The 26,536-nt window shown below is 47.3% G+C and overlaps 1 protein-coding gene across 1 annotated transcript; it reads left to right on the plus strand.

The window, feature by feature from the left end:
• Positions 1-11,129: 11,129 nt before the first annotated feature.
• Inka2 (inka box actin regulator 2) lies at positions 11,130-26,419 on the plus strand. The gene is made up of 2 exons (XM_048351746.1): positions 11,130-11,327; positions 24,976-26,419. The coding sequence occupies exons 1-2, from the start codon at positions 11,292-11,294 to the stop codon at positions 25,813-25,815; spliced, it is 876 nt and encodes a 291-aa protein (XP_048207703.1). The 5' UTR covers positions 11,130-11,291; the 3' UTR covers positions 25,816-26,419.
• The last annotated feature ends 117 nt before the right edge of the window (positions 26,420-26,536 follow it).

Here is a 26,536-nt window from a genome sequence, read left to right on the forward strand (position 1 = left end):
TGGGATGAGGATTCTGATGAAGTAGTCTCCAAACGAGTCCCCAGAACAAGGTGGGGATCTTATCATACTCTACCTTCTCTTGGACACATTCTAATTTATTTTAGTTTTGTTTAATTTGTTTTAGTTTCATGAGGCTTGAACTTGGCACCTGAGGGCTATCCCTGAGTTCTTTGGCTCAAGGCTAGTATTCTACCACTTTGAGCCACAGCTCCACTTCCAGTTTTCTGGTGATTAATTGAGGTAAGAGTCTCAAAGACGTTCCTGCCCAGGCTGGTTTTGAACTACAACTACGATTCTCAGATCTCAGCCTCCTGAGTAGCTAGGATTACAGGTGTGAGCCACCAGTGCCCGGCATGGGCACATTCTTTATACCTGAGCTGCAAACCAGTTGATGATCAGGACTCCTGGACTAAGGGAGTAAGGGACAGGGAAGGAGACCAGAGCAGACTTGCCACCACTAACAGACACCAAGAAGGAAGCTGAGCAAAAGATCTGGCCCAGATGGTAAAATTATAGGGGGTACCAGGAGTACCCCCTATAATCACCCCCAGAGAGATCACACATGTGATATACCAGGCTGGCCTGTGCTTGTGATCTGAAAAAGATAAAAAGCAGACACATAAGTTGGAGGTACTTAGAGAAACAAGTATGCTTCTAAACTTGTCGTAGATCTGCCATAGCCAAGGCCACGATCTCCAGCATATCTGAAAACATCAAACAGGTCTCCCTTAGGCAAGGATTTGATTCTACCATTAGCCACCTGATGACCTAGCTCACATCATTAACACCTCTATGCTGCTTTCTTAGCCTGCAAAATTACTGGTTACTCAGGGAATATATTGTTGTAAAAAAAAAATATATATATATACTGTTGTAAAATATATATAATTATATACTATCTATATAATAATGTATATACATTTATATAATAGTTTATAAATAAATAATAAGTAAATTTATATATTATGTAATAATTTATTATACATACGTGTGTGTGTGTGTGTGTGTGTGTGTGTGTGTGTGTGTATGAAAGCTGTATGCCAGTGGCTGAGGCCTGTAATTCTAGCTACTCAGGAGACTCAGATCTGAAGACCACAGTTAAAGCCATCCTGGGAAAGATAGTCCATGAAACTCTTACCTTCAGTAAACCAGCAAAGCACCAGAAGTGAAGGTGTGGCTCAAGTGGTACAGCAACCAGTCTTAAGGGGAAAAGTAGTAGAACAAAAAAAATTCTTTCAACTGAGATCAAAAAGAAGAAAACAGATCTGAAAAAAATTAAATTATTGTTCAGAGCCGCAGATAAGGAATGGAATGGCTGAGATGGCGTGAGTTCTGGAACCAGATCCAGGTCCTCTTGATGGCTGCAGCACACCACTGGAGTGCTGGAGTAGTACTGTAGTGACCTGGATCAAGTCACCATCTCCTCATCTCCCCTCGCTCATCTACAGAACAAGACATGAGTGCCTGACACAAGGAAGAGCTTCCATATATTCCAGGTCAGGTGTTTCTCTGCTCTGTATGGGATATTCAAACCCATATATGCACTTTCATTCTTTCCTTCCTTATCCAGCAGGTCCTTCCCCCCCCCACCCCCACTGCTTTTTAATTCTATGGTTCTAAGTCAGAGAGATTAAAATGCAAGTTATTTCCAAAACCCTCCCAGCAGAGACACAAAAGACCATGTGGAGGCTTCATTATTCACTCCCCATTGCCTCTGTCACTTTGTATGGATGATGATTCATGGGGAATAATCACAGCAAAGAAAACCTGCCCAATATTGGAGGAAAAGGGGGGCTTAGGAAAACCCATGCTCCTTTGCATGCTCAGCTTCCATTCTTTGATGTGCATCTTCATTTGTTAAGTTCTGACGTTGGTTCTTGGCCTCACTGCCTTTCCTGTCTGGGAACTTGATGCTTTTCCTCAGAACCAACAACTGCTGAGGATATTTACTGCTAACCACCCCCACACCCCCGGGAGAGTATTGCATCCACCCTGCAATCCTGAAATCCTGAGAGGTGCTAGTTCCATTCAGGCCTCCAAACAGAGAAATACATCTCCATGATGTATTTTTAGTTATATATGTTAATCTTAAAAATATTATATTTCACATGTTTTCTCTCATGCTGAAGCTAGATCTAAAATACCCTGGGATATGATAAATTATATAGGTCTCAAGGCATTCACACACAGTGAGACCAAAGGAGGATACTCTTAGGAGGAACACAAAGGTGCAATGTCTATGTGCCTCTGATCATACAAAATAGTATTTATCAAAATGAACTCCAGGAAATAGAAGCAAGGGTTTTTTACTTTATTGTTTTGTTTTCTTTTATTTTTGCCTTATTTGTTCATTTATCTGTCTTTGGGAGGGTAAAAGGGGGCACACAAATTGAGGGCCATAGCTGAACAAATACAGCAGAGGTACATTATGTTGAGCAGTAGACATTATGTTGTCAAAATGACTATACAACTTGTGGGTGGAATGAAAGGAAAAAAACTAAGGGAGAACAAGGGAAAGGGTGACATTGTCTAAAAATAAATGTATTCATTACTTGACATATAACTATCCCCTCATAATAACAATAAGAAAAAATTGGGGGGCTGGGAATATGGCCTAGTGGCAAGAGTGCTTGCCTCACATACATGAAGCCCTGGGTTTGATTCCTAGCACCACGTATATAGAAAACGGCCAGAAGTGGCACTGTGGCTCAAGTGGCAGAGTGCTAGCCTTGAGCAAAAAGAAGCTAGGAACAGTGCTCAGGCCCTGAGTCCAAGCCCCAGGACTGGCCAAAAGAACAAATTTTAAGTTATCTTTTATTACTTGTATTAAGAAACATCTCTCTTTCTTTCTTGGACACTCTACCACTTGAACCACACCTCTATTTCTAGGTTTTTGCTGGTTAATTGGAGATTAGAGTCGCAGAACTTTCCTGACTGGGCTGGCTTTGTACAGTGATCCTCAGATCTCAGTCTTTTGAGTAGATAGAAGTACAGGCATGACTCACCAGCACCTGACTTACAAAGGAGTTTTAATTCAACATGTCAATTTAAAGTACAATGCATCTTGACCAATGTCACCCCTTCCAACATTCTTCCCCATCTTTCTCCAATTCACCCATCCTCTGGTTCCATTTTCACACATGTATGTTGAATGTTAGACTATATTTGCCCACTCTCCATTCATCTTTCCCCTCTTAGCTTCAGCTTACTGTTTCAGCTTATTGGTATTCATTTTGTTAAACTTGTGTAAGTTAGTTATACAAAGGATAAAAGCACCATCGTATTCAGACTGACATCCTATTGGCAATTGTGCTGTTCTCTTGTCCCACAAGATACCAGAAGAGGCTTAGGAGCTAGCTTGGTTGAAAGTAAGTACATGGCGAGCTGACCCTGAGCGGGGACCTCTACTTCTCCTCACTGCCTGGTTTCAGGAGGAGAAGCATGTAGCCTTTCCTCTCATGTTGCTAGCAAGTTGTACTCTGGTAGGCTGTCAGTCTCTCAGTAGTCAGGGCCAGTAGTGTAGTAAAATGAGCTTTTGCTCTGAGATACAGATGTAGTAAGATGACAGGAAGTCCAGTGCTGGGCCTCTAGAGAGTTAGGCATTGCAGAATGCCCCCAGGAAGTTTTTTAACATAAGTCAGTACAATTTGCATCTCCTGATAGTAGTTTGCACAAATACTATCTATATTTCTCTTAGCTGTACCCTGACATATTTCAAGTATTTTATGTATGCATTTGGGCATATATGTATATATCTAATGGTAGTGGGATTTGAATTCAGGGCTTTATGCTTATTAGGCAGGTGCCCTAATATTTGAGTCCTCTGCCAACCTCTTTTATTTTTGAGATAGGGTCTCTATGCCTGGGCTGGCTTGCATTGTAATCCTCTTTTTGTGCTTTCCTGTGTCACTAGGATGCTGGGCACATGTCACCATACTCAGTCACTAGTTGAGATGGAGTCTGTGAACTTTTGCCAGGATTGGTCTCAAACTGTTATCTCCACCCCTGACCTCTACCTTCCAAATAGCTGAGATTATGGATTTGAACCACCACACTTGTCTTCTCAAGCATTCTTCATAATTGAAAAATGTTTGCTTTTCCAACAAACATTGACAAAGTAGAAATGTATTTGCTCCACAAGTAATGATGACACCATTTTTTAGGCACCATAAGCATCAAGACCATGGCTGCAAACATTTCCCTATAAAGGTGAGTATCAGCCCAGTGAGTTAATGTTCATTATTTAACTAATCTATCAATATTCCCACTGGACTGTTTAGATGAGATATCCACTCACATGCATTCACTAAAAAATACTATTCTGCTGTTTCTTCCTCCAACACCCTCTTCTGTCCCTCTCCATAAAGTGTTAGCCCCTGCATGGCTAACAGCCTCATCTTGGTGACTCTGGGAAGAAGATAAGGCTGTGAGAGTGGTAACGTGTGTCAGCACAGTGGGTGGAAGTGATGGCAGCTCTGTGGATGTGCACCTGCACCACCTTCAGAGGCACTTGTTCATTTCAATGACAGGTACCTCAGGGCACATCCCCCCTGCCTTCTACACAGCACAGTAGTGCAAAGAGTGCCAGAAACACTCCTGGAAAGCAGGCTACTCTAGTTCATCTCCACATAGAGCAACTTCCGCGGGCCTCAGATACTCTGTCTACAAATTGGGACAAAGACACCTTTTGTTTAAAGATACCCAAAGCTTGTTGGGGCTTTATGACTACAGCCTCTTTATCCACTTCTAAGGAATTAGAAAGAAAATGAAGGCCAGGTGCTGGTGACTTATGCCTGTAATCCTAGCTACTCAAGAGGCTAGATCTGGTGCTTATGGTTCGAAGTCAGTCCCTGCAGGAAAGTGTGTAAGACTTTTATCTGCAATAAATAAACTACTCAGAAAAAGCCAGAGTAGTGCTGTAGCTCAAGAGGTAGAGCACCAGCCTTGAGCAAAAGGAAACTCAGGGATAGTGCCCAAGCCCTGAGCTCAAGCCTAAGGACTATTGCATGTGCGTGCGTGCACACATACATGCACACACATACACACACACACACACACACACACACAGAGAGAGAGAGAGAAAGGAAAGAAAGAAAATGAAAACACATAGGAAGAAATAAAGAAAAGAAAGATAATTAAAACACACAGCCAGGTGAAGGTGGCTCATACATATAATTAGCTACTCAGAAAGCTGAGATCTGAGGATCACAGCTCAAAGCAAGCCCAAGTAGAAAAGCCTGTGATGTCCAGTTAACCAGCAAAAAAACTAAAAGTGGAAGGATGACTCAAGTGTTTGCGTGAATAAGCTAAGGGAGAGAACTCTGGCCCTGAGTTCAAGTCCCAACACACATACACACACACACACACACACACACACACACACACACACACAATAAATAAGTAAACAAGACCATCTATTAGATCTGAATGGCTTCTCCAACATAGGGCTCACATCCACTCTGCTGCCCACCTGGCTAGTGTTGGGATGATAAAGGGCAGAGAAGCCCATCCCTTGCCTCAGATGGGCAGAGGAAGACATCATGAAAGCCAGGAGTTAGACTTTTCTAGTGAGGTCTCAGTGCAGTTCCTCTCTCCTGCCTGCCCCATTTGTCCAAACACTACACAATGTTTGGAACACCTCTAGGCAGCTTGTCAGACAAATCTTCTCCCTGGAGAGGTGCAGTTGCAGTTCTGCAGGGCTTTCTGAACACATTCCAACAGTACATGTTTATCTCAAGGGTCAGCCTTTCCTGTTGATGCTCAGGAGACATGGGGGAGGGGCAAGAGGATGGAGATAATGGTCTCTGGCAGGCACCAGAGGTGAGGAATGAGGGCAATGGGAACCTGGGCCCCACCCTTGGGTGGGTGCTAATTATTACGCTGAATTTTCTGTAATGTGTGGAGCCATGCATCTTCCAGCAATTCTGTCACTAGAGAAGATGAAAAGTTGGATTCCCACCTCACCTATAGAATCAAAAGCCAAGAGAATGTCAGAGTTTCCACTGTTTAGTGCAAGAGCTGATCTCTGTCTGGGCACAATTGGATCTGCCTCTTTGAGCTGATCCAGAGGTGCCAAGACCTTTAGGCTCTGGCAGTGGGAAAAAGAGGGCCACTCTTCTGACTAGACTGGGTGCAAGTAGTGTTTGACAATCGTGGACATGCCTCAAGGAGCAACACCTCCTTTTTTGGAAAAAGTACCCACCGTGCACGTGTCCCCACTAGCTGAAGGTGAAGGATCAGGTGTCTTCAGCTCTGGATGGCTTTGAGAAATGTGTTTGCAGCCACTCTCAAGGTCCCTGGTTTCTTTATAACTTACTGTCAAGTGAGATAATCTCATTCCCCTGAAGGCTGAGTTTCGGGGGACGGGAGGCTGAGCCATATGATTCCTCTTCAGCAAAAATGAATCATGTCATCCACCCCCCCCCATCTTCAGGCCAGGAATATTTACCCATGTTTATATAACCATGGTAACAGATTTTATTCTCTATCACTTAAACCCTTAGAAGAAGAAGAAATAGCAAACGGCAGCTCTTTGTCTACTCTTGTCTCCTTCCCTGCTCCAAAAAGACATACAGCCTCAGAAACAAAAGAGACACATGTATGCACATGCTACATGTGCACACTCCTGCCTGCGTGCTCTCTCTCTCTCTCTCTCTCTCTCTCTCTCTCTCTCTCACACACACACACACACACACACACACACACACACAGAGGAAGACATTGGCTTTCTCTGGGTTTGTAATGCCCACTATTGTAGCAGCATGGCAGGACTTCTTCTGTACTAGTTACTTTTATATTGCTGTGACTGAATACTTAACCAAAACAACTTAAGGGGGGAGTTATTTTGGCTTATGGTTTCAAAGGATTCTGTCCATGGTCACTTGGCTCTGTGCTTGTGGACCCAATATGAGGACAGAAAATCATGGCAGCAAGAGAATATGGCAGAGAAGTTTCTTCACCTCATTTTAGACAGGAAGCAGAGATGACAGGTAGGACCAGAAAAAATATGCCCCAAGGTGAAACCCATAGTGACTTACTGTCTCCATCTCAACTCTATATCTTACCTTTTACCATCTCCTACTAATGCAGTCATATTATGAGTCTATCAAGGGATCAATCTGTTCATTAGGTTTGGGCTGGAAATGCCCTCAAATGCAATGTAGAGGTGTGCTTCATTACTCTCCTAGGAATTTCCCAATCTGATCAAATTGATGTCTACAGATTGGAAACCATACAGTAATATAGGCCCCTCTGACTTGTCTAGGATTCCCCTACTGAACACTGAAATTATGATTGTCAATTTCCTTTCTTGCTATCTTCTCTACGTTAAAAGTGGATGGAGGGACTGGGAATGTGGCTCAAGTGGTTCAGCACCTGCCTACCAAAGAGAAGAACCAGAGTTCAAATCTCAGTACTGCAGGATAAAAAAGTAGATGGAATGTGAGCTGCTGTTGCTAACAATGTATTCTTCATTTGTAAGATGATGAATGTTTTCATGTCATGACTACTTCACAGATGGTCACCAGATAGTTTTTTTAGCTGGGCATAGTGGTGCATGCCTGTACAGTGCTGGGGAAGCTGAGGTAGAGGTTCACAAGTTCAAAGCCAATTTGAACTATATAATGAGGCACTGGCCTGTTATAACAGAATAACAGAGGGGAGAGAAGGAGAGAGGAGAGAGGAATAAGAAGAAAGGGAGGAGAAGGAGAAACAAAGAGGGGGGAGAAAGAGGAGGAGAAAGAGAAGGAGGACATTTTGGAAGAAGTATGAAGTATAGACTTACATATATATGCAAGAGAAAATGAGGCCCAGTGAAAGGAAAGAACGGAGTCAGGCATGGTACTGTATGGCTATAATCTCCAGTTAAGTGGGAGGCAGAGATGAGAGGATCAACATCAGAAGCCACCAAGAGCAAAACTGAGATCCTACCTGAAAGACCCTGCCAAAATAAGCTAAAAGAGCTTGGCTTTGTGGCTCAAGTGGTAGAGTCTTCTTAACACACTTCAGCCGGGAATTCAAACCCAATACTGTAAAGAAGAAGAAGAGGAGGAGGAATAGAAGGAGGAGGAGGAGGAATACATTTGTGCAAGGTACAGAAGAGAAGACTAATCACCCAGTGCTAGGCTCTTGCTTGTTTTCTCTTAAGAATTTTTTCTTTTGCTTGTTTTCTCTTAAGAATTTTTTCTTTCTGGGGCTTGGACTCAGGTCCTGAGCACTGTCCCTGGCTTCTTTTTGCTCAAGACTAGCACTCTACCTCTTGAGCCACAGCGCCACTTCCGGCTTTTTCTGTTGTACTGAGGAACAGAACCCAGGGCTTTGTGCATGCTAGGCAAGCACACCTCCGCGAAGCCACATTCCCAGCTCTTCTCTTGAGAATTTTAATGATAGCCAGCCAGCCCATGATGTTTCAAGAATGGAGGAAATCAGAGCTTAAACTTGACTTCTGTGGCTCATGCCTGTAAGCCTAGCTCCTCAGGGAGCTGAGACCCTAGGACAGTGGTTCTAGAGGCCAGCTGAGGCAGAAGAGCCCACTAGACTCCATCTCCAAAATAACAAGCAACAAAGTCAGGCCGGGGTGCTGGGGATATGGCCTAGTGGCAAGAGTGCTTGCCTTGTATGCATGAGGCCCTGGGTTCGATTCCCCAGCACCACATATACAGAAAACGGCCAGAAGTGACACTGTGGCTCAAGTGGCAGAGTGCTAGGCTTGAGCAAAAAGAAGCCAGGGACAGTGCTCAGGCCCTGAGTTCAAGGCCCAGGACTGGCCACTAAAAAAAAGAAAGAAAAAGTCAGGCTGGATGCTTACTCTACTTGAGAAAGCAGAGGAGGAAACAGAGAAGGAAAAGGAAGAGGAGGAGGAAGAAGAGAATGGGAGAATGGGAAGAAATGGAGAAGGAGTGGGGAGAGTTAGACAAAGGGAGACCCTGAGTTCAAAACTTGACTGAAAAGTCTATTTCAAGTACAAGCCCCACAAATGTTTGCTCGGAGTCCCTTACAGCGTCTGCTGTGCTGGAGGCTAGAGAGCTGAGGGAGCAAAGAGCCAGTCCCGGTTGGGGGGCCCTGTTGTGTTTCTCTCTGTGTGGGGTCCCTTGGTGAACTGTGCGCCAATGACCAGGTCCTGCTTTCTGTCCACGGGGCTGGAAACCTCTGTCCTTGAGTGGCTTCCACTCTTGAATGCTCTGAAGGTCCCACGGAAATGGACCTTTTGTGAAGTATTCCCTCAGGATCACCAGGCAGCCAGAGACGGAAGCTGCTGGGATCTGCGGGGTAGGCTCATGTCCTGCACACGGAAACTTGAGTTTCGCTTTCCGAGAGGGCCCTGGACACGCGCGCAGACTCGCGGCTCTAGTCTCCTGCGGGGCCCCACGGATGGACACAGCACCCTGAGCAACAACCCAGAAAGGAGAGGGACGAGCGCGGGCTCGGAGACGCCGGCTTCGCGCTGGGCTGTGCCCGCCCTCCTCTCCTCCCCACCCCCACCCCACCCCTTTTTTAGAAGTTCTGGGAGCTAACCCAGAGCCTATGAGCTCAAGGCTCATCGTGTTCTCTCTGGGCTGCGCCCCTTGCCTCCTTAGGCCTCGGTCCCACGCACAGTTCTAAAATCCTGTCTGAGGGCAAACTTTCGCTCGTTAATTACCTTGAAACAAAACATAGCTAAATGCCCTAATTACTCTCGGACCTGGCCACGTCGCCCTTGGCAGGCCAGGTGGCGTGCGGTCCCGGCACGGGGAAGAACTGTAGTCTGGGCGGCTGGGGAGCTAGGCAAGGACCTGCGTCCCCCCTCCTCACCCGCGAGGGTCAGGTCGGAGCCCCCCAGATGCCTGGCCAGTACCCTTGGAGGAGAATCCCAGCATCCTCGAGTCCTCCCTTCCTCAGTTACAAAACGTAGCTCTGGGGAGCCTTGTGCCCTGCTACCCACTCCCTAACCATCATGGAAAACAGCCCCCACCCATCCCATTAACTCCTTTCAGGTTTTCATCAAAAATAATTTTCTGATATGGTCCAAGTACTCTATTTGCATATAGGACGTTTTAAGAAAGGGAGATGTAGTAAGGGAGAGTGCTAGAGGGGATGAGGTTGATCTGGACATATTCTACCCACCTATGTAAATGTCAAAATGAAACCCCTCTTTTTCCTCCCCTCCTCTCCCCTCCTCTCCCCTCCTCTCCCTCTTTCTCCCTCTTCCTCCCTCCCTCCCTTCCCACCCCTGTACTGGGGCTTGGACTCAAGGCCTGGTGTTCTCTCTTAGCTTTTTCGCTTAAGGCTGGCACGCTTAACATTTGAGCCACACCACCACCTTTCGATGGTTTGTTTTTGTTGTTTTTGGCAATATGATTTTTTTTTTCGGGTTTGTCTGCCTGGGCTGGCTTTGAACCGCCGTCCTCAGATCTCAGCCTCCTAAGTAGCAAGGATTACAGGAGTGAATCATCGGCGCTGGGCACTGAAACCTCTCTTGTACAACTAATGTATGCTAGTAAAAATTGTTTTAAAAACATTTTCTGAAATCACGCTGGTCATTTATACCTGTCTGTCCCATCTCCCTTCTCCCCCCATGGTAAGTTCTTGAGAGCAGAGACCTTGCTTGTCATATTGTACTGACACTTGCCAGGCGCTCAGCAGACCCTCCATGGTTTGCTATTAAATAAGTGAACTGACGGATCCCTGCTACCCCCTGCACTAGGAGTCACACTCTGAGACCGTTCGGAAAGAAAAGGGCTTCTGGGAGGAGGAGGGTCTCTGATCAGAATTTGAGGAATAATTTGTGTCTGGAACTTATACCTGAGACCTCTCCTCAGTCCTCACCCAGAAAACTACGCTTGCCTTTAAAACCAAATAGGTCACTTGGTTTTATTGAGTGTGTTGGCACAACTTTATGGTCATGATGCTCTTCGCTGACCAGGACCAGGGACCCCCACCCTACCCCAGCCGCCAGTCTCCCAGTGGCATTTGACTGCCGCAAACTCCGGTTGCCAGCGCCCCCCACCCCCACCCCAGGGTTTCTGAGCCCCGACCCCCGGGCCGCTCTTCTCATTGGCTGAAGACATCTCCCCTGACTTCTTATTGGAGGTTGCACTTTTTTCTCCGCCCCCCGCACGGACCGCGCGTCGCAGCAGCCTGGACCGCGGCTCTAAGTCCCGCGGTGGCGCAAAGGCAGAACAAGCGCGCTCCGGGAGCAGCTAAAACCCCGCCGGGCACGCATTTTTCAGTGAAGTCGGTGATCCCGCCTGGGGAGCCTCTGGTAGAGCGGAGCCTTGCAAATGGGCGCATGAAGAAAGAAAGACAGCAGAGAAATGGACTGCTATCTGCGACGCCTCAAACAAGAGCTGGTAAGAGCCGAGCTAGCGCGGGGAGCCCGGGAGGGCTACTGAGCCCCGACAGGTATCTGATCTCAACTCTGGGCTCCACGGAGCCTAGACGAGCACTGGGCACAGAAAGATCGGGAAAGGGTGGAGAGGACGCGTACGGACAGGCGAAGACAGGGCCTGCGCTCAGAGGAAGGGGCCATGCGGAAACTTCGGGTAAAGATGTGTGATGAGAGCGGGACAAGTGACAGGCCGGCGGATTTACCAAGCCGACTAAACGTGACCGAGCAACTGGGAGAGAAAAGAAAGCGACTCCAGAAAGGCAGGCGCGCTGTCAAATAGGGCCCAGACACCAGGATACCCTAGGCGCGGCAATGACAGGCCAGTGGACGCCTGTCCCGGGGCACTGTGCTTGCGCTGGGCTTCTGGAGCGCGCGGGCAAATGGAGCCCGGAGGGTGCGCGGGCCAGATCCCTGCCTGGGGCCGGAGGTCACTGGGGACCGCTCCCTGGAGAGGAGCTGGCTCCGCCCCTGGCCCCCAGCTCTCCCGGCTTGGCAGAGCTGGCGCGGCTGCGGGGGCAGGCTTGGCCGGCTGTCTGCCTGGGCTTGTCTGCCAGCAGGGAGGGGGCTGGCAGCTGTAATGACGGGGGAGGCGGGGTGCCGCCAGGCAGATCGCGAGAGGGAGTTGCGGAGGTCCAACCAGATGTCAGGTCTGGGCTTGGGGAAGAGCACGCAGGGAGCGGGAGCGTGCGGAGGCCCGGGGTGCTGGCAGGGTGGGGGGGCGGGGGGGGGGGGGAAGAAGTAGCTTAGTCTGGCGAGGTGGGAGAGTGAATCACCGAAGTGAAATGGCAGAGTAGTGACTGCTAAAGCTATATTAGGTTGGCCAGGTTGATTGATTTCCTACTTCATCCGCCCCCAACCCCACCCTCATTTTCTACCTTTAGTATTCCTTCAACCACAATAATTCAGCCCGATTTCAGATATAGGTACCCTACGTCTCTGCTCTGTTTCCCTTGCTTCCCGCTTTTAGCTGTCTCTTTTAGTTTGTCTTTCCTGGAGACGGCCTCTTCCATTTTTCTTTGCTCTCCTCTTCTTCTCAGAGCTAGTGGCATTCAAGCACACAACACCAGACCTGGATCCAGAAAGTTTCAGCTGATGACTCTCCAGATTCCATGACAGCCTCCCCCACTTCTGTCTGCAGAGGTTACACTCTTACTGCTTGGGAGGGAACTCCCAGTGTGTTAGGGACCACCTTGGGGGGACAGGAGAAGGGCCTGGTGGAAGAGAACCGGCCTGGAGAGGCAGGTGTTCTCCTAGACACTTCTAGAACAAATCATCCTGACACTCTTCCTTATTGTCCAACTCCATGGTTTACCTGCCCAGGTTTGGGATCACATCTTTTGCCCTTCCTCCTAGAGCCCTGTCAGTATTGACATGTCAAAGTTACTGGCCCAGGTAACTTTCCTATACTCATTTTTCACGTGCTTCTCATGCCAATTTATTGTGGTGGCCTCAGCCCCCACAAATAACTCTCATTTTTTCCATTCATGTGTCCAAAGGTCAGAATCATCACAAAAAATGTCTGAGGTCCAAGGCCCATGCTGAGAAAGAAATCTAATAGAATCCTCCTCTTTGTGCTTGGAATAGGGGACCGCACCACCCACATCAGGATCTGCCTTAATGGAGGGTTTGTGGGTGTTCCTGGCATGGGCTCGAATTTTAAAAATTCTACTGATTTGCATTTTTTACAGCACCTTAGGTGGGAGGTGGTGAGGGGAGGAAGACAGGCTGTGGATGCCAGGAGAATTAAAAAGGCAAATAGGAATCTGCACCAAGCTGATCTCTAGATCTTGATTTGTACCCTCTCCTGCCAAAAGGTCTTGAGGAAGGGGAGAGGCTGAAGTCACCCAACTCCCCATCAGCTTTCATTTGGCCCTTTGTCGGAGCAGCTTGAGCCTTTGACTCTCTTGGAGAGGAAGCCAAATGCTTGGCCTCAGGCCCAGAATGGCACTCAGATGGAAGAGCTCAGCACCCTCGCTCATGGTGCTCCACCCCCTCCCCAATGCCAGCTCACTCAGAGAGGAGACAGAGCAGAGTGACAGAGTTATCTGAGTCTCTCTCCTTCCTTGACACCTCAGCCCAGTGCTTACATAGTAGGACCATATCTCAGCACCTTAGTATCCAATGAAAGTAAAGGGGACCATGCCTGAGTTAGTCCATGGTCAGTGCTTTGGCTGTCTTTTTTTCTTTTTAAGAATATATGTGTTGAAACTGGGCACTGGTGGCTCTTGCCTGTACTCTTAGCTACTCAGGAGGCTAAGACGTGAGGATCCCAGTGGGTAGCAAACCCAAGAAGGAAAGTTTCTGAAACTCATCTCCAATTAACCACCAAAAAGCCAGAAGTGGAGGAGTTGGTCAAATGATAGAGCACCAGCCTTGAGCAAAAAAGCTAAGGGACAATATCTAGGCCTTGAGTTTGTTCACCAGTACTGGCGTGCATGCATGCGTGTGCACAAACACGCACAGACGTTAGGGGCTAAGTTTCAGAGTAGCTTGACTATGGCTGAATAAAGGAGTACTGACATGTTTATACCTAGGGCTTCAAAAAGATGGGAAATACATGCGGTTGGTTTAAGTCAGAGCTGGGGGACGGCATGGGGGGTGGGGCTGTCATCTCTGACAGGATCCTAAGTATCAGGAGGATTGTATAGTGACTTGTTCTGACCTAAGTTGGTTCATGCCCAGGAATGGTCTCATGTAACACTGGTCAAGTTCTACATTCGTTTATTTCATTAAATCCCCTTCAAGAAGCATCCATCCTTCAGACACTCTAAGACAGACTTGCTGCAAAAGGCAACAAATATTAACGGGTTGTGAAAATATCTTTCTTCAGGGTGTTCTGTACTTTCCTCCTTCATCCTGGCTCTAGGGTTGACCCAGAAAATTGAGAAAAGAAGAGTCTGTTTCTGGAAATCAAAAGTAGCAAGAGTTTTCCAACTTCCTGATGCAGAAAATTTGCATTGTAACAGGGAGCACTGGGGGCAGGCTGAGAGTCCAGGGACCCTGGCTCAATTAAGCTGATGGCTGGAGTGCTGGCCTTGTCTCCCCGCCTGCAGGAGTCAGGTTTCCTGGGTACAAAGTAGCTAGAGAAGGAGCAGCAGCTGACACACTTCTTCATTAAGATGAGGGAATAGGGCTACATCAACTCAGCAGGGAGCGCACATCTTTCCCATCCAGCCACCAAAGTGAGGTCCTGCTTGAACACAGGCCTTGGGAACAGCTGTTCCTAACACACCTCTCCCTTGTGGGCTTCCAACCAATGGGGGGTAGCCACAGACACACTGGAGGAGCAGATGTAAGATGTTCACAAGGCATTCATTATGAGTTCAGGACAATGTAGAACAAATAGAATGCATAAAAGCTGAGTGATCAGGGCTCATGAAGTTCAGCAAGGAAGGCTTCCTGGAAGGGGGCGGGGAGGTTGGAGAAGACTGCCTTCTGGAAAATCCATCCTGGCTGAGCCATGGAGAAGCAACTTCCTTTAGGTCCTGCTAAGGCAGCCTACTGTCCCCAGAAGGTAGTTCTTCAGTTTCTAGTAGCTACAAAATTCAGAAAGACCTGGCACTCGGGCAAAGAATAGGGCCTAAATGCAAAGTGAGAAGTAAATAAGTTACAGTAGGAACAGCTTTCAATTTTTAGGAAATAGCTGAACATTTCTTGAGGCAGGAGAAAAAGGCTTTTTCTCCAGAGGATTTCCTTATGAATCTCCATTCATGTTTAAAATCAGGGAAGTAGGGTTTGGGGCCAGGACTAGGGTCAGTTAGAAAAATGTGGTGGCTCATGCCTATAATCCCATCTGAGGATCATGCTTCAAGCAGAAATGTTCATGAAGTTCTTATCTCCAATTAGCCAGCAAAAACCTGAAAGTGAAGGTGTAGCTCGGTGGTAGAGCACCAGCCTTGAATGAAAAGACCAAGTGGCAAGCATGAGGCCCTGAGTTCAAATCCTTGTACTAGCATACACACACAGAAAAACAAGTGTGGATTTAGGAACAAGCAAAAGGGAGCTCAAATTTCTGCTCAGTGTAACCTTGTTACAACTTAACATGTGCCATCGTTTTCCTATGTATAAAAATTGGTTTTAAAAACACCTGTTTCATACAGCTAGTAAATGGCAACCTAAGTGAAGTGTTTCCCTGTCCTGGGGCTTAAACTCAGAGCCGGGGCATTGTCCCTGAGCTTTTGTGCTCAAGGCTAGCACTCTATTACTTGAGCCACAACTCTACTCCAGCTTTTACTTTTTTTGTAGTTAATTGTAGATGAATCTCAAAGACTTTCTTTCTTGGAACCATGATCCTCATATCTCAGCCTCCTGAGTAACAAGTAACTAATTACTGGCAATGAGCCACCAGCTTTGGTAAATTCTTGATGTTAGATTGATCAGACTTGTTTGAGTAAGTCATTCATTCCCAGAACATGTTTACAGAGTTCATTCTGTGCTTAAGACACTAAGCAGACAATGGAGTTGTAGATACAAATAAAAACAACCAAATTCTGTCTTCAGGAAACCTTTAATTTAATAAAAAATTTACATGTCGATATTAGCATTAATGTGCAAGACATGCCATTCATTTGTCTAATCAACACTAAGAAATTGTACTTTCACAGTTCCATTAAAAAATGAGGGATTACTTTTTTTTTCCCATTCCTGGGGCTTGAAATCAGGGCCTGTGCACTGTCCCTGGCTTCTCTTTGCTCAAGGCTAGCACTCTACCACTTGAGCCACCATGCCACTTCTGGCTTTTTCTGTATATGTGATGCTGAGGAATCGAACCCAGGGCTTCATGTATACAAGGCAAGCATTCTTGCCACTAGGCCATATTCCCAGCCCTATTTTTTTATTTTTATTTTTTTTGCTGGTTCTGGGGCTTAAACTCAGGGCCTGGGCTCTGTCCCTAAGCCTGAGTGCTCAAAGCTAGAACTCTACCACTTGAACCACAGCACCACTTCCAGCTTTTTCTGTTTATGTAATACTGAGGAACCAAACCTAGGGCTTCATGCATGCTAGCAAGCACTCTACCACTAAGCCACATTCCCAGTCCCATGAAGGGTTAATTGAAGTCACAAAGCTAATTATGGGTCAGGGTTGGGTTCAAACGAAGCTAGTTGGAACAACAGCTTCTGGTTCTAATCAATGCAGAATATATCTAGAAACCTCTAGAATAGAGATAGAGGATACATGCTGGATAAGAAGCATCGTTTCAGTGCTTTGAGAAGGGATAGGTAGACCAACAGAAAGGGCCAGGAAAGCTTCCTGTCATGAAAGAGTTGGCCTGTGGGCAAGACCTTGAGGGATAAAAAGGGACATGCATAGGAGAAGGACAGCATTGCACACAGATACTGAAACACAGCAGAAGGCACAGAGTTCAGAAGTAGGGCGATGTCTGAAAACCATCTTGAGTTTGGCTACAATCTAAGAAGAAGGCTGTGGAGAATTGCTGTGGAGAAAATCCTCAGTGTCTTGAATGTTGCACTAAATTTTGATCCTTTCTCGGTACACTGGAGAGTGGCACCATTGGAAATACTCTGCATTAAAGGGCGAACAAGTGTAGCAGTGGCACTCACTGGACACTATGTTGAAAATGAACTAGACAACTTATGGGTGGGGACAGGAGGGGAAAACTGGGAGAGAGTGAGGAAAGGAGTGACACTATTCAAAAAGAAATGTACTCAATGCCTAACTTATGTAACTGTAACCCCTCTGTTCATCACCTTTAAGATAACCACATAGGGTCTGGGGATATAGCCTAGTGGCAAGAGTGCCTGCCTCGGATACACGAGGCCCTAGGTTCGATTCCCCAGCACCACATATACAGAAAACGGCCAGAAGCGGCGCTGTGGCTCAAGTGGCAGAGTGCTAGCCTTGAGCGGGAAGAAGCCAGGGACAGTGCTCAGGCCCCGAGTCCAAGGCCCAGGACTGGCCAGAAAAAAAAAACAAACAAACAAACAAAAAAAAGATAACCACATAGATATAATGTGTATTTAAAAAATAATACTCTGCAACCTAGCAAGTGATATAGAGTAGATGTGGAGGGAGGGAGGAAACTGAGGCAGAAGCATGAATTAGAAGGTGATTTGAAGAATCCAAGCTGTGACAAATGACAAAGTGCTCACTCACCTAACAATTCATCAGCTCGGAGTTCAAATCTCAGTATTGCAAAACAAGCTGGGCACTGGTGGCTCAGCACCCACCCTCCCCCCTAGGGAAGAAAAGAGATTCCTTTTTTTTTTTTTTTTTTTTTTTTTGCCAGTCCTGGGCCTTGGACTCAGGGCCTGAGCACTGTCCCTGGCTTCTTCCCGCTCAAGGCTAGCACTCTGCCACTTGAGCCACAGCGCCACTTCTGGCAGTTTTCTGTATATGTGGTGCTGGGGAATTGAACCCAGGGCTTCATGTATGTGAGGCAAGCACTCTTGCCACTAGGCCATATCCCCAGCCTAGAAAAGAGATTCCTATCTCCAATTAACCTGCAAAAAGCCAGAACTAAAGGTTTGGCTCAAGTCGTAGAGCACCAGGTTTGGGCTTAGCAAAAATGCTAATTGAATACATTAAGTCCTGAATTCAAAGCCCAGTACAGGTGCACACTGACATCACACATGCACACACACACACACATACACGCACGCATGCATACACACACATCTATCTATATTGATATCGATATTGATATAATTGATATCTATATCTATTTATCTACATTGATATCAATACCAGCAAAACACAAATATGAAGTGTCAATCAGAAAAAACAAAAGGAAGTAACTTTTTGAGATCCCTTGGTTCCCAGAAGAGGCAGAGCAGTGAGCCCCTGGGAGGAAGTAACTCTGGGCCCTTCTCTCCATCTGTCTGCCTCTTGCCTGAGCTTGTGGCCCCCAGTAGATGGTTCAGTTGGGAAAGTAGGCTCACATCGCTCACTTCCTCCTTTCTTTATCCTCCTCCCTCCTGCAGCTCTTGGCCCTGTTTCCATGTTACCTTCCTGTTGAAAGTTCCAGCCAAGAGCCAAAAAGGTCCCTATTCACTCAACTGGAGAATGGGCCACTTGGCAAATGTGAGGCTTTTCCCATTTCCGGCCTTGAGCGCCTGCTCCTAGCTTCCCCAAGGGCTGAAAGAAACTGTGTGGGGATCCTGTGAGTAATGGGGGTGGGGTGGGGAAATGAGGCAGGGCACACTGCCAAGACCATGGGCAAAGCTGAGTTTGTGTCAAAGGATTCCGGCTGCGCTGGGAGAGGGCGTGAGATGGATAGATGGAGGGCACAGCTGCAGGATCAGTCAGGGGCCCAGGGCAGGGCTTGGGAAGGGAGCCGAGGATGCTGGCATCCTTTTCCATCCTCACTCCTCCCACACCACAAAGGGTCCGGCAAGTGCCAGAGAGGAGTGCTGACCCCAGACCACTCCCTCCAGAACTTGGGGTGATGAGATCTGTTTCCCAAGGGCTTCTTTTCCTTCTGCCCCAGGCAGGGAGTTCCTTTTTCATAGTAGTAGTCTTTGCAAGAAAGACACTTGAATCAGGTCTCAGAGGCCCTCAGGCAATGTTTTCCTGCCTTCCTCCCCATCTGTTGGTAATTGCCCTTTGTACTTCCTGCTGACCTGTCTGGTTTCATCTCACAATGCTCCTTGAGGCTGAGTGGTCAAGGATTGTGATAGCATGGAAAGCTATTGGTCCAGAGGAAAGGGCCAACCTCGGAAGTTCTCCCACTCAGAAGGCTCAGGACCATAAGCCACAGAGTAGTGATTCCTTTGGGGGTCATCAAGATAGCATGCACACTTATGGATACCATCTGCTGATGGTGAGTCCTACACTTTCATACAAGTTCCTTTATAAAACACATTTATTTGCACAGATGGTAGATTTAAATAAAATATTAAATACAAGTGTAAACTGGGCACTGGTGGCTCATGCCTATAATCCTAGCTATTCAGGAGGCTGAGATCTGAGGATCACAGTTGGGAGCCAACCTGGGCAGGAAAGTCTATGAAACTCTTATCCCCAATAAACTACTCAGAAAAATTCAGAAGTGGCACTGTGGCTCAAGTGGTAGAGTGCTAGCCTTGAGCACACAGAGGCCCAGGAACAGTGCCCAGCTCTGAGTTCAAGCCCCAAGACTAGCCAAAAAAATATTTAATATATATATGTGTGTCTCTGTGTGTGTGTGTGTGTGTGTGTGTGTATCACATGTAGATAGATATAGGGAACATAATAACAGAATTATGAGAAGAATGTTTGGGCAGCACTGAGGGAGAAGATGATTCAAGAAGAAGAAGAAGATGATCTTAGATCTGAGAGCACCTCTAGCTTCCTAACTAATCCAGCAAGGCTCCTGCACTTGCCTAGCCAGCCTTCCAGAGCAGAGGCTGGGCCCTGCAATGCAGAGGACCTGGACTGTGCTGCACACGGTAGGAGGGGCTTGCATTTCACCAAAGTTGATGGATTAGTCCAATGGCAAATAGCTGAGTTCATCATCTGGGACTGCTTCTAGACTACAGTGTGGAGGCTTCCTTCCCCCAACCAGGAGGGCACTGGCAGCCATGAGTTGGTGCAAATCACACTGGAGAGATTAAAGTGCTCTGGATGAAACTGTGTCTCCAAAGGTACTGGAGCGGGATATGACAGGGAAGTGAGGCAGCAAGAAGGAGGTGAGAAGACCTTTCAGGGCCTTTCTCAAAAAAAAAATTCCTACAGCCTTCACTGGGATATGCTCATCGTTTGATGCTGGATAGCTCTGTGTGTGTCTGTACACACACACACACACACACACACACACACACACACACACACACACAGAGTCTCTAAATTAGGGGTAGAGAGATGGTTGTTAGATCCATTTCCATTTCCACTTGATTGAATGTAGACCAGTCAGACCCTGTTATGACTTCCCTGACTACTCCTGAGAACAAGTTAGATAAGGGAGAACAAAAGGCTCTGAAAAACTAGAGGCCAGAGAAGGACTCAGCAGCCTCCAGCCTGGAGATTTGGGCTCAGTCTTCAGGAGATTCAGTGACTGAGCTCCTCATTTCAGTCTATGTCTTCTTATCTTCCACCACTGCTTCCTCTGCTCCCTTTTTGGTCCTAAGACAAGCCCAGGGATCTGAGAGGGTTCCACGCTCCGAGTGAAGCAGCAGTTGACCTCTGGCTTTTTCTCTGTGGGTGACATCATCCCCTTGGGGTTGGTGGGAAAAGCTGTCCTGCTGGCTCCCCTCATAGTCAAGAGTCAGTGGATGCTCCAATTCCCACTGCCTCTGGCCATCTGGATTTCCCAACTCAGATCCCTTCTTCTATCTTTATCCTTTTCACAACTGCTTTTTCCTTCAGTGCCAGCCCCCTGTCCAGGCTGGGCTCACTAAGGCCCTTGTAAGAGTGGACGAAAGGATGAAGAAGTTGCTCCTTCCACTCCTATCCTTCCCCTAAGTGCGGGGTCCCCTTGGCTAGACCAGATAATGATGCTTGGGATACTATCATTCCTATGTATTAAGTTTCCCTGAAGAAGAAATGTCCTCAAATTACCTAGAAAGTTTCAACAATGTTTCTGGCAACTTCTGGCTCATTGGCTCATGGTGTTCTTGGTGCCACATAAATACACTTTAACTCATGCAAGCTGCACAACAACTGTATGAGGCTGGAAATACAATTTCCATTTTCAAGAGTGGAGAAGTTGAGTCGAATGTGGTGGCCTGTAATCCCAGCACTTAGGAGGCTAAAGCTGGAAGATATTGGGTTTGAGGACAGCCTGGGCTACATAGAAAGATCCTGTCTCAGAGATGGAATTTGAACTCTGTTTGTTTTGTCTCTAGAACCCAAATTCTTAACCAGTACCAAATAGTATTATTAATATGTGTACAATTTCAACCCATGTTTGCTTAAACGGAGCCTCTGTTTTGTAGATAGCCCTGAACTCATGCATACCCACACATCCATTCTCACTGGAAAACTGTACAAAATGTCAGCATTGTATCTTAGGGATTTTTCCACACTGGAAGAGACTGAATGGGGTCATTTTATTCCTCCCACTGCCTCTGACCTAGACCACGTTTCACTTTCTGGAAGGAAGTCTGCCAGGTCAGATTCCTTGCCCCTCAGTGTTATGAATTATGAAGCCTTGGGAAATGGCTCTGACCATCCTGCTGTAGCAAGTGACTAAGGTCACCAGCAGTGCGCAATGTTGAGCCAAAGGGGCAATGGTATTCATATATATAGCTTTTGGTTACATCGTAAGGGCAAGGTGCTAGCAAGGGTCTGGGGTGATGTAATAATTGTAGATGATCTCACTCTCTGTCCTCAAGTAGTAGATGCTCAGTTAACATTTCATGTGGGTTTGTGAGCACTTAAACTAATGGATGACATGGGCCAAGTGCATAAGTATCAGGACTTCAGGATGCACATTTTAAGGAATGGAGACAGGCCCTATGAGGAGTATGGCAGGCAAGTGGGAAGACCAGGGATCTGCTGGGGACTGAACACCTGTCGTGGGTTTTGACTGCAAGACCAAGTTCTTTGGATTTGAGTCTCTAACAATAAAGAGCTACTGAGTGAGGAGATAGGGTGGAGGTATGTGTTGGGATGATTGGCCACAGCACTCACATGCTGATGGCCACAGGCCTTCTCTGAGCTTCTGTAGCTGGGGAAGGAAGGAAGATGCAAACTTCTGCAGAACAGGACTCCCACGTAGCACAGGATTAACTCAGGCAGAGCAGAGATGATTGAATTGAGAAGCTGAAAATGACTCCTCGGAGGTTCCAGGCCCAGGAGCAGGAAAGAGAGCTGGAGAATGCACAGGAATAGGGAAATCAGAGGAAGAAGCCAGGAAGGAACTGGGATTCACAGCTGCTGCTGAGCGCCCCTGAAAGGAAGAGGTCAGGAAGACAGAAACAAAGAGGACAGGGCAAGAGCTCTACCAGCTGCCCCATGGGCTCTGTGTCTCTCAGCCCCAGTAAAGGCCTCCTTGCCCTCAGAGGCAGCCTGTTCCCTCCTGTCCTTTGGTGCTTCTAGCTCATTGAGATTCTGGCTCAGATTCTCCGCTTCTCGCCAGAGCCAGGGTTGACAAGAGATTTGATCCAGAGGCCTGAGAGGGTCAGCTGCTAACCCACTTCTCCCTCGCAGTGCCTCTCTGTCCCCTCCCACACCAGTTCCCCCACGGGCTGGGCTTAGCTCTGGGCATTAAGACAAGCCTGGGAGGTAAGATGATCCCCCTGGTCTCTGAGGGGCTTAAGAAACAGATGGTCTCCGCACAGGAGGCTTGCCGTGAGTAACTTGATCAGGAGCTGGGAAGGGAGCTGGCAGCACCAAGGCAGCTTGGGCCCAGGAACTGGGGAACCTTGTGAATGTTATCAGACAGAAACTCTCCTCCCCAGTCTCCAAATGGGGCCCTCACCCAAGCCAGTCTCTCAGACCCCTCCAGATGGCACCTGAGACTTGGGCCTCAGACACTCCCACAAAGGAGTAGAGAGGACTGGCTCCAACATCCCCATTCTGACATGGCCAGGGCAACAGAGCCAGTTGGGCTGAGAGGGCAGGAAGAACACTGGAGCCAATTCTGAGGGCAGCTGAGGGAGACAGGTGTTTGGGAAGAACAGACGGGCTAGGAAGGGCCAGGGAAGGGCTCATAGCAAATACGAGTTGCCTGGTCTCCTTTTGGCTTCCTGGTCGATATAAAGAGGAATTAGAGACTCAGACCTACTCTTTCTCTTTAATAACCCCTTCAGCTCTTCTCCAGTGCCCTGTAGAGGGAAGTGTAGACTTCCAATCCAGCCCCACCATCTAGCCAGCTGCAGACAGTGTTTGCTGCTTAGGACTATAGCATTTAGAATGACACAGTCACAGATGGAGCCCCAGCGATATGAGCTGTGTTCACCTCCATGACAATTTATCATTTGTTAAAGTGAGAATACTAACAACCTCCCCATGTTTATATAATGACACGATACACATAGAATTTCTAGTTACATATTAAACGCACTGTTTGCGATTGCCACCAGCATCTCCATATCCATCAGAGAGGGAGGACACAGACACAGAAAAGGACAGGGATGGCTGCCACAACTTTATGGATTCTCAAACTGATCTCTGTTCTGCCTTTTATTCTCTAATCTTGGGCAATTTATATACCTTGGATTCCTTCTCTGTCAACTGGAGACACTAATAGTCATTACCTCATAAGGAGAGGTTAAATGTAGGTTAATGTATGTATATATAAATTATTTTTGCACATACACAGAGATATGCCTCAACTTAATGATGTTTGGACTTCACCATGGTATGAAATATATCCATAAAGCCGAGTGCTGGTGGCTCGTGCCTGTAATCCTAGCTACTTGGGAGGCTGAAATCTGAAGAACAAAACTTGAAGTCAGCCTAGGCAGATGAATCCCAGACTCTTATCTCCAATTAGCCAGCAAAAAGATGGAAGTGGAGGTATGGCTCAAGTGGTTGAGCACCAGCCATGAGCAAAAACGTCTGGCAAGAGCCTAAGGCTCTGAGTTCAAGCCCCAGTACTGGCAGCCCCCCTCTCACCCACCCTCACCAAAATGCCATAAAACCATTCTGTTTATTGAATTATTATACCCCTAAGTTAAATCTCCCAGTCATTTTGCATATACATCTATCCTAAAAGACGAATTAAGGCCCTAACACTAGACGTAAGATATAATATACAGTCATCCTTAAATTTAACTATAAAACTTGACAACCTATACATGATGTTTTCCAGGAAGCAGTCATCTCTTTATTGTTCTACTCTCTTCATCGATTAAATGCCCATGCATTTATCAATACTGAAAATTGGTTTAAAAAAGGAAACATGGTCCCCAGTTTCAGTATCCCTTTTGTATGCCACTGTATATAGATACACACTCTACATTCAAGCTAGTTGAAGTCCCTTGATTTCGTGATGATATGCCAACCCTTCCTCCTGGACACTAAGCAGTTATCAGCACAAGCCCCATCGTTTAGACCACAGAATGGAGCACTTGTACAGTACTTCATTCGTGTTATAGAGAACTCAGTCATGCCTATGATTGAAAATGATTGATGGCCCCTCTGTACATAACCTTGACAATAAAATTAATTTTAAAAAAGAAGAAAAAAACAATGTTTTTCACATTCAGTACAATACTCAACACATGAGATACAATGAACACTTTCTTACAAAATAGACTTTGTGTTAGATGATTTTGCCCAACTATATAGTGTGTTCAGAGCACATTTAAGGGAAAGTAGACAAAGTTGTGATGAATGGGTTTGGGAAGTTGAGCTGCTCCACAAGTGGAAGAGTGGAAGCTTTGAGTAAAAAAGCCAAGTGAGAGCACAAGACTCTGAGCTCAAGTTCTGCTACCAGCACCAAAAATAAATAGAAGTTATGTTTAGCCTGGTCACAACCCCATCATAAATGGAGGAGCATCTATATAACTAAGGCCATGCCTTGCTCAGTTTGCTGTCATGTTATTTCCTTTGCTGAGCCTGAATCTAAGCAGAACGGAGTTGTAGAGAAATGGGTTAGTGGCAGGCAAGGGATGACCAGGGCATGTGTGTTTGGAGGGTTGTGGGGCTTAGGTCTAAGGCTGTGAGGGGCAGGACTTCCTGCCACCCCTGTGCTCACTGGCCCTGTGCCTCCTCTGCCCTTGCAGATGTCCATGAAGGAGGTGGGTGATGGCTTGCAGGACCAGATGAACTGCATGATGGGTGCACTTCAAGAACTGAAGCTCCTGCAGGTGCAGACGGCATTGGAACAGCTGGAGATCTCTGGAGGAGGTTCTGTCCCCAGCTGCCCTGAAAGTCCACAGACACAGCCTGGGCACCCTTGCTGGGAGGGTGGCAGCCACCCTGCCAGGCACACAGCCTGTTCCTCCTCCAGCAATCCTTCTTTTGGCAGCAGCACCACGTTTCCATGCCATAGGAGTGACTGTGAGAGTGATCTCGGCCCCCTGCCCAGGACACAGCTGCCTGAGCACCAAAGCTGTGCTCAGCAGGGGTCAGAGAAAGTGGAACCCGATGACTGGACCTCCACATTGATGTCTCGGGGCAGGAATCGGCAGCCTCTGGTATTAGGGGACAATGTCTTTGCGGACCTGGTGGGCAACTGGCTAGACTTGCCAGAAGTGGAGAAAGGTGGGGAGAAAGCCGAGACTGGGGGGGCAGGTGAGCCTAAAGCAGCAAAAGGCCAGTCCAGGGAGCTGGGCCGCAAGTTTGCCCTGACAGCAAACATCTTTAGGAAGTTCTTGCGTAGTGTGAGGCCTGATCGAGACCGGCTGCTCAAGGAGAAGCCAGGCTGGGTGACACCCATGATCTCTGAGCCCCGAGCTGGACGCTCCCAGAAGGTCAAGAAGCGGAACCACTCCAAGGGTTCTGGACGGTTCCCCTTCCCAAGCACTGGGGAGCCCAGACAAGGGGAAACCCCTTCAAGTAGCTCCAAGGCCATGGAACTCTCACAAGCCGGCTTTGACATTAACACAGCTGTTTGGGTCTAAATTCTGATGTTGGCTGGGAGGTGGGAGGGTAGGTGGTATGGCCTTCAGAGCCCGAGTCCATGTTCCTTTCTCCTAGAAAGGAGGGAGAAGTCAGAGTTCAGGCAGGGCTGACCAGAACACACAAGACTGGTGAGCGGAGGAGGTAAGAGCCCCTGGAGGAAGGATGTGTGCGAGAGGACACAACTGTGTGTGTGTGTGTGTGTGTATGTGTCAGCAAATGCCTCTGACATTCCTCTGTTGCCCTCAAAGACCTCAGTGAACATACGGTGTGGAAAAGGGCACTGGGAACTCAGAGAGCGCTCCAATAACAGCTAGCCTCCTCTAATGGACCCATCTTATCCTTGGCAAGATCAAGACTAGAGGCTCCAGGATTGAAGCCCCACCCTTCTGGGTGGGTGGAGCAATAGGAGGAAATCCCTTCCATAGCCTTTCCTCTGGTCCTGAAGATTCCAGACCTTTCCTGGATCCTGGAAAATGGGCTGGTCTAGGAGGACCATGAGGAAGCCCTGAGTCGTCCCAAAAGTATAGGGGAGGGGCGATGCACAGTGATGTGCACCTCTAAATGCCTCTTCACATTCATACTGGCTTGGGAAGGGGTACAGTGGGCATGATCTAGTTCTCAGCCTGGACTTGCTGACTGCCCAAGCACACACCTTGGCAGGAAGTGGGACAGGCCCTACAGACTGCTGGATAGTCAGCGCACTCCATCCTCCAGAAGCTC

Source organism: Perognathus longimembris, chromosome 7, assembly GCF_023159225.1.
Source record: "Perognathus longimembris pacificus isolate PPM17 chromosome 7, ASM2315922v1, whole genome shotgun sequence".
NCBI lineage: Eukaryota > Metazoa > Chordata > Mammalia > Rodentia > Heteromyidae > Perognathus > Perognathus longimembris.

Bases quoted from the DNA above. Each gene is read 5' to 3' on its own strand.
- Inka2 (XM_048351746.1), top strand. From the start codon at position 11,292: ATGGACTGCTATCTGCGACGCCTCAAACAAGAGCTG. The intron at 11,328-24,975 runs GTAAGAGCCGAG...CTGCCCTTGCAG, and splicing joins GACGCCTCAAACAAGAGCTG to ATGTCCATGAAGGAGGTGGG.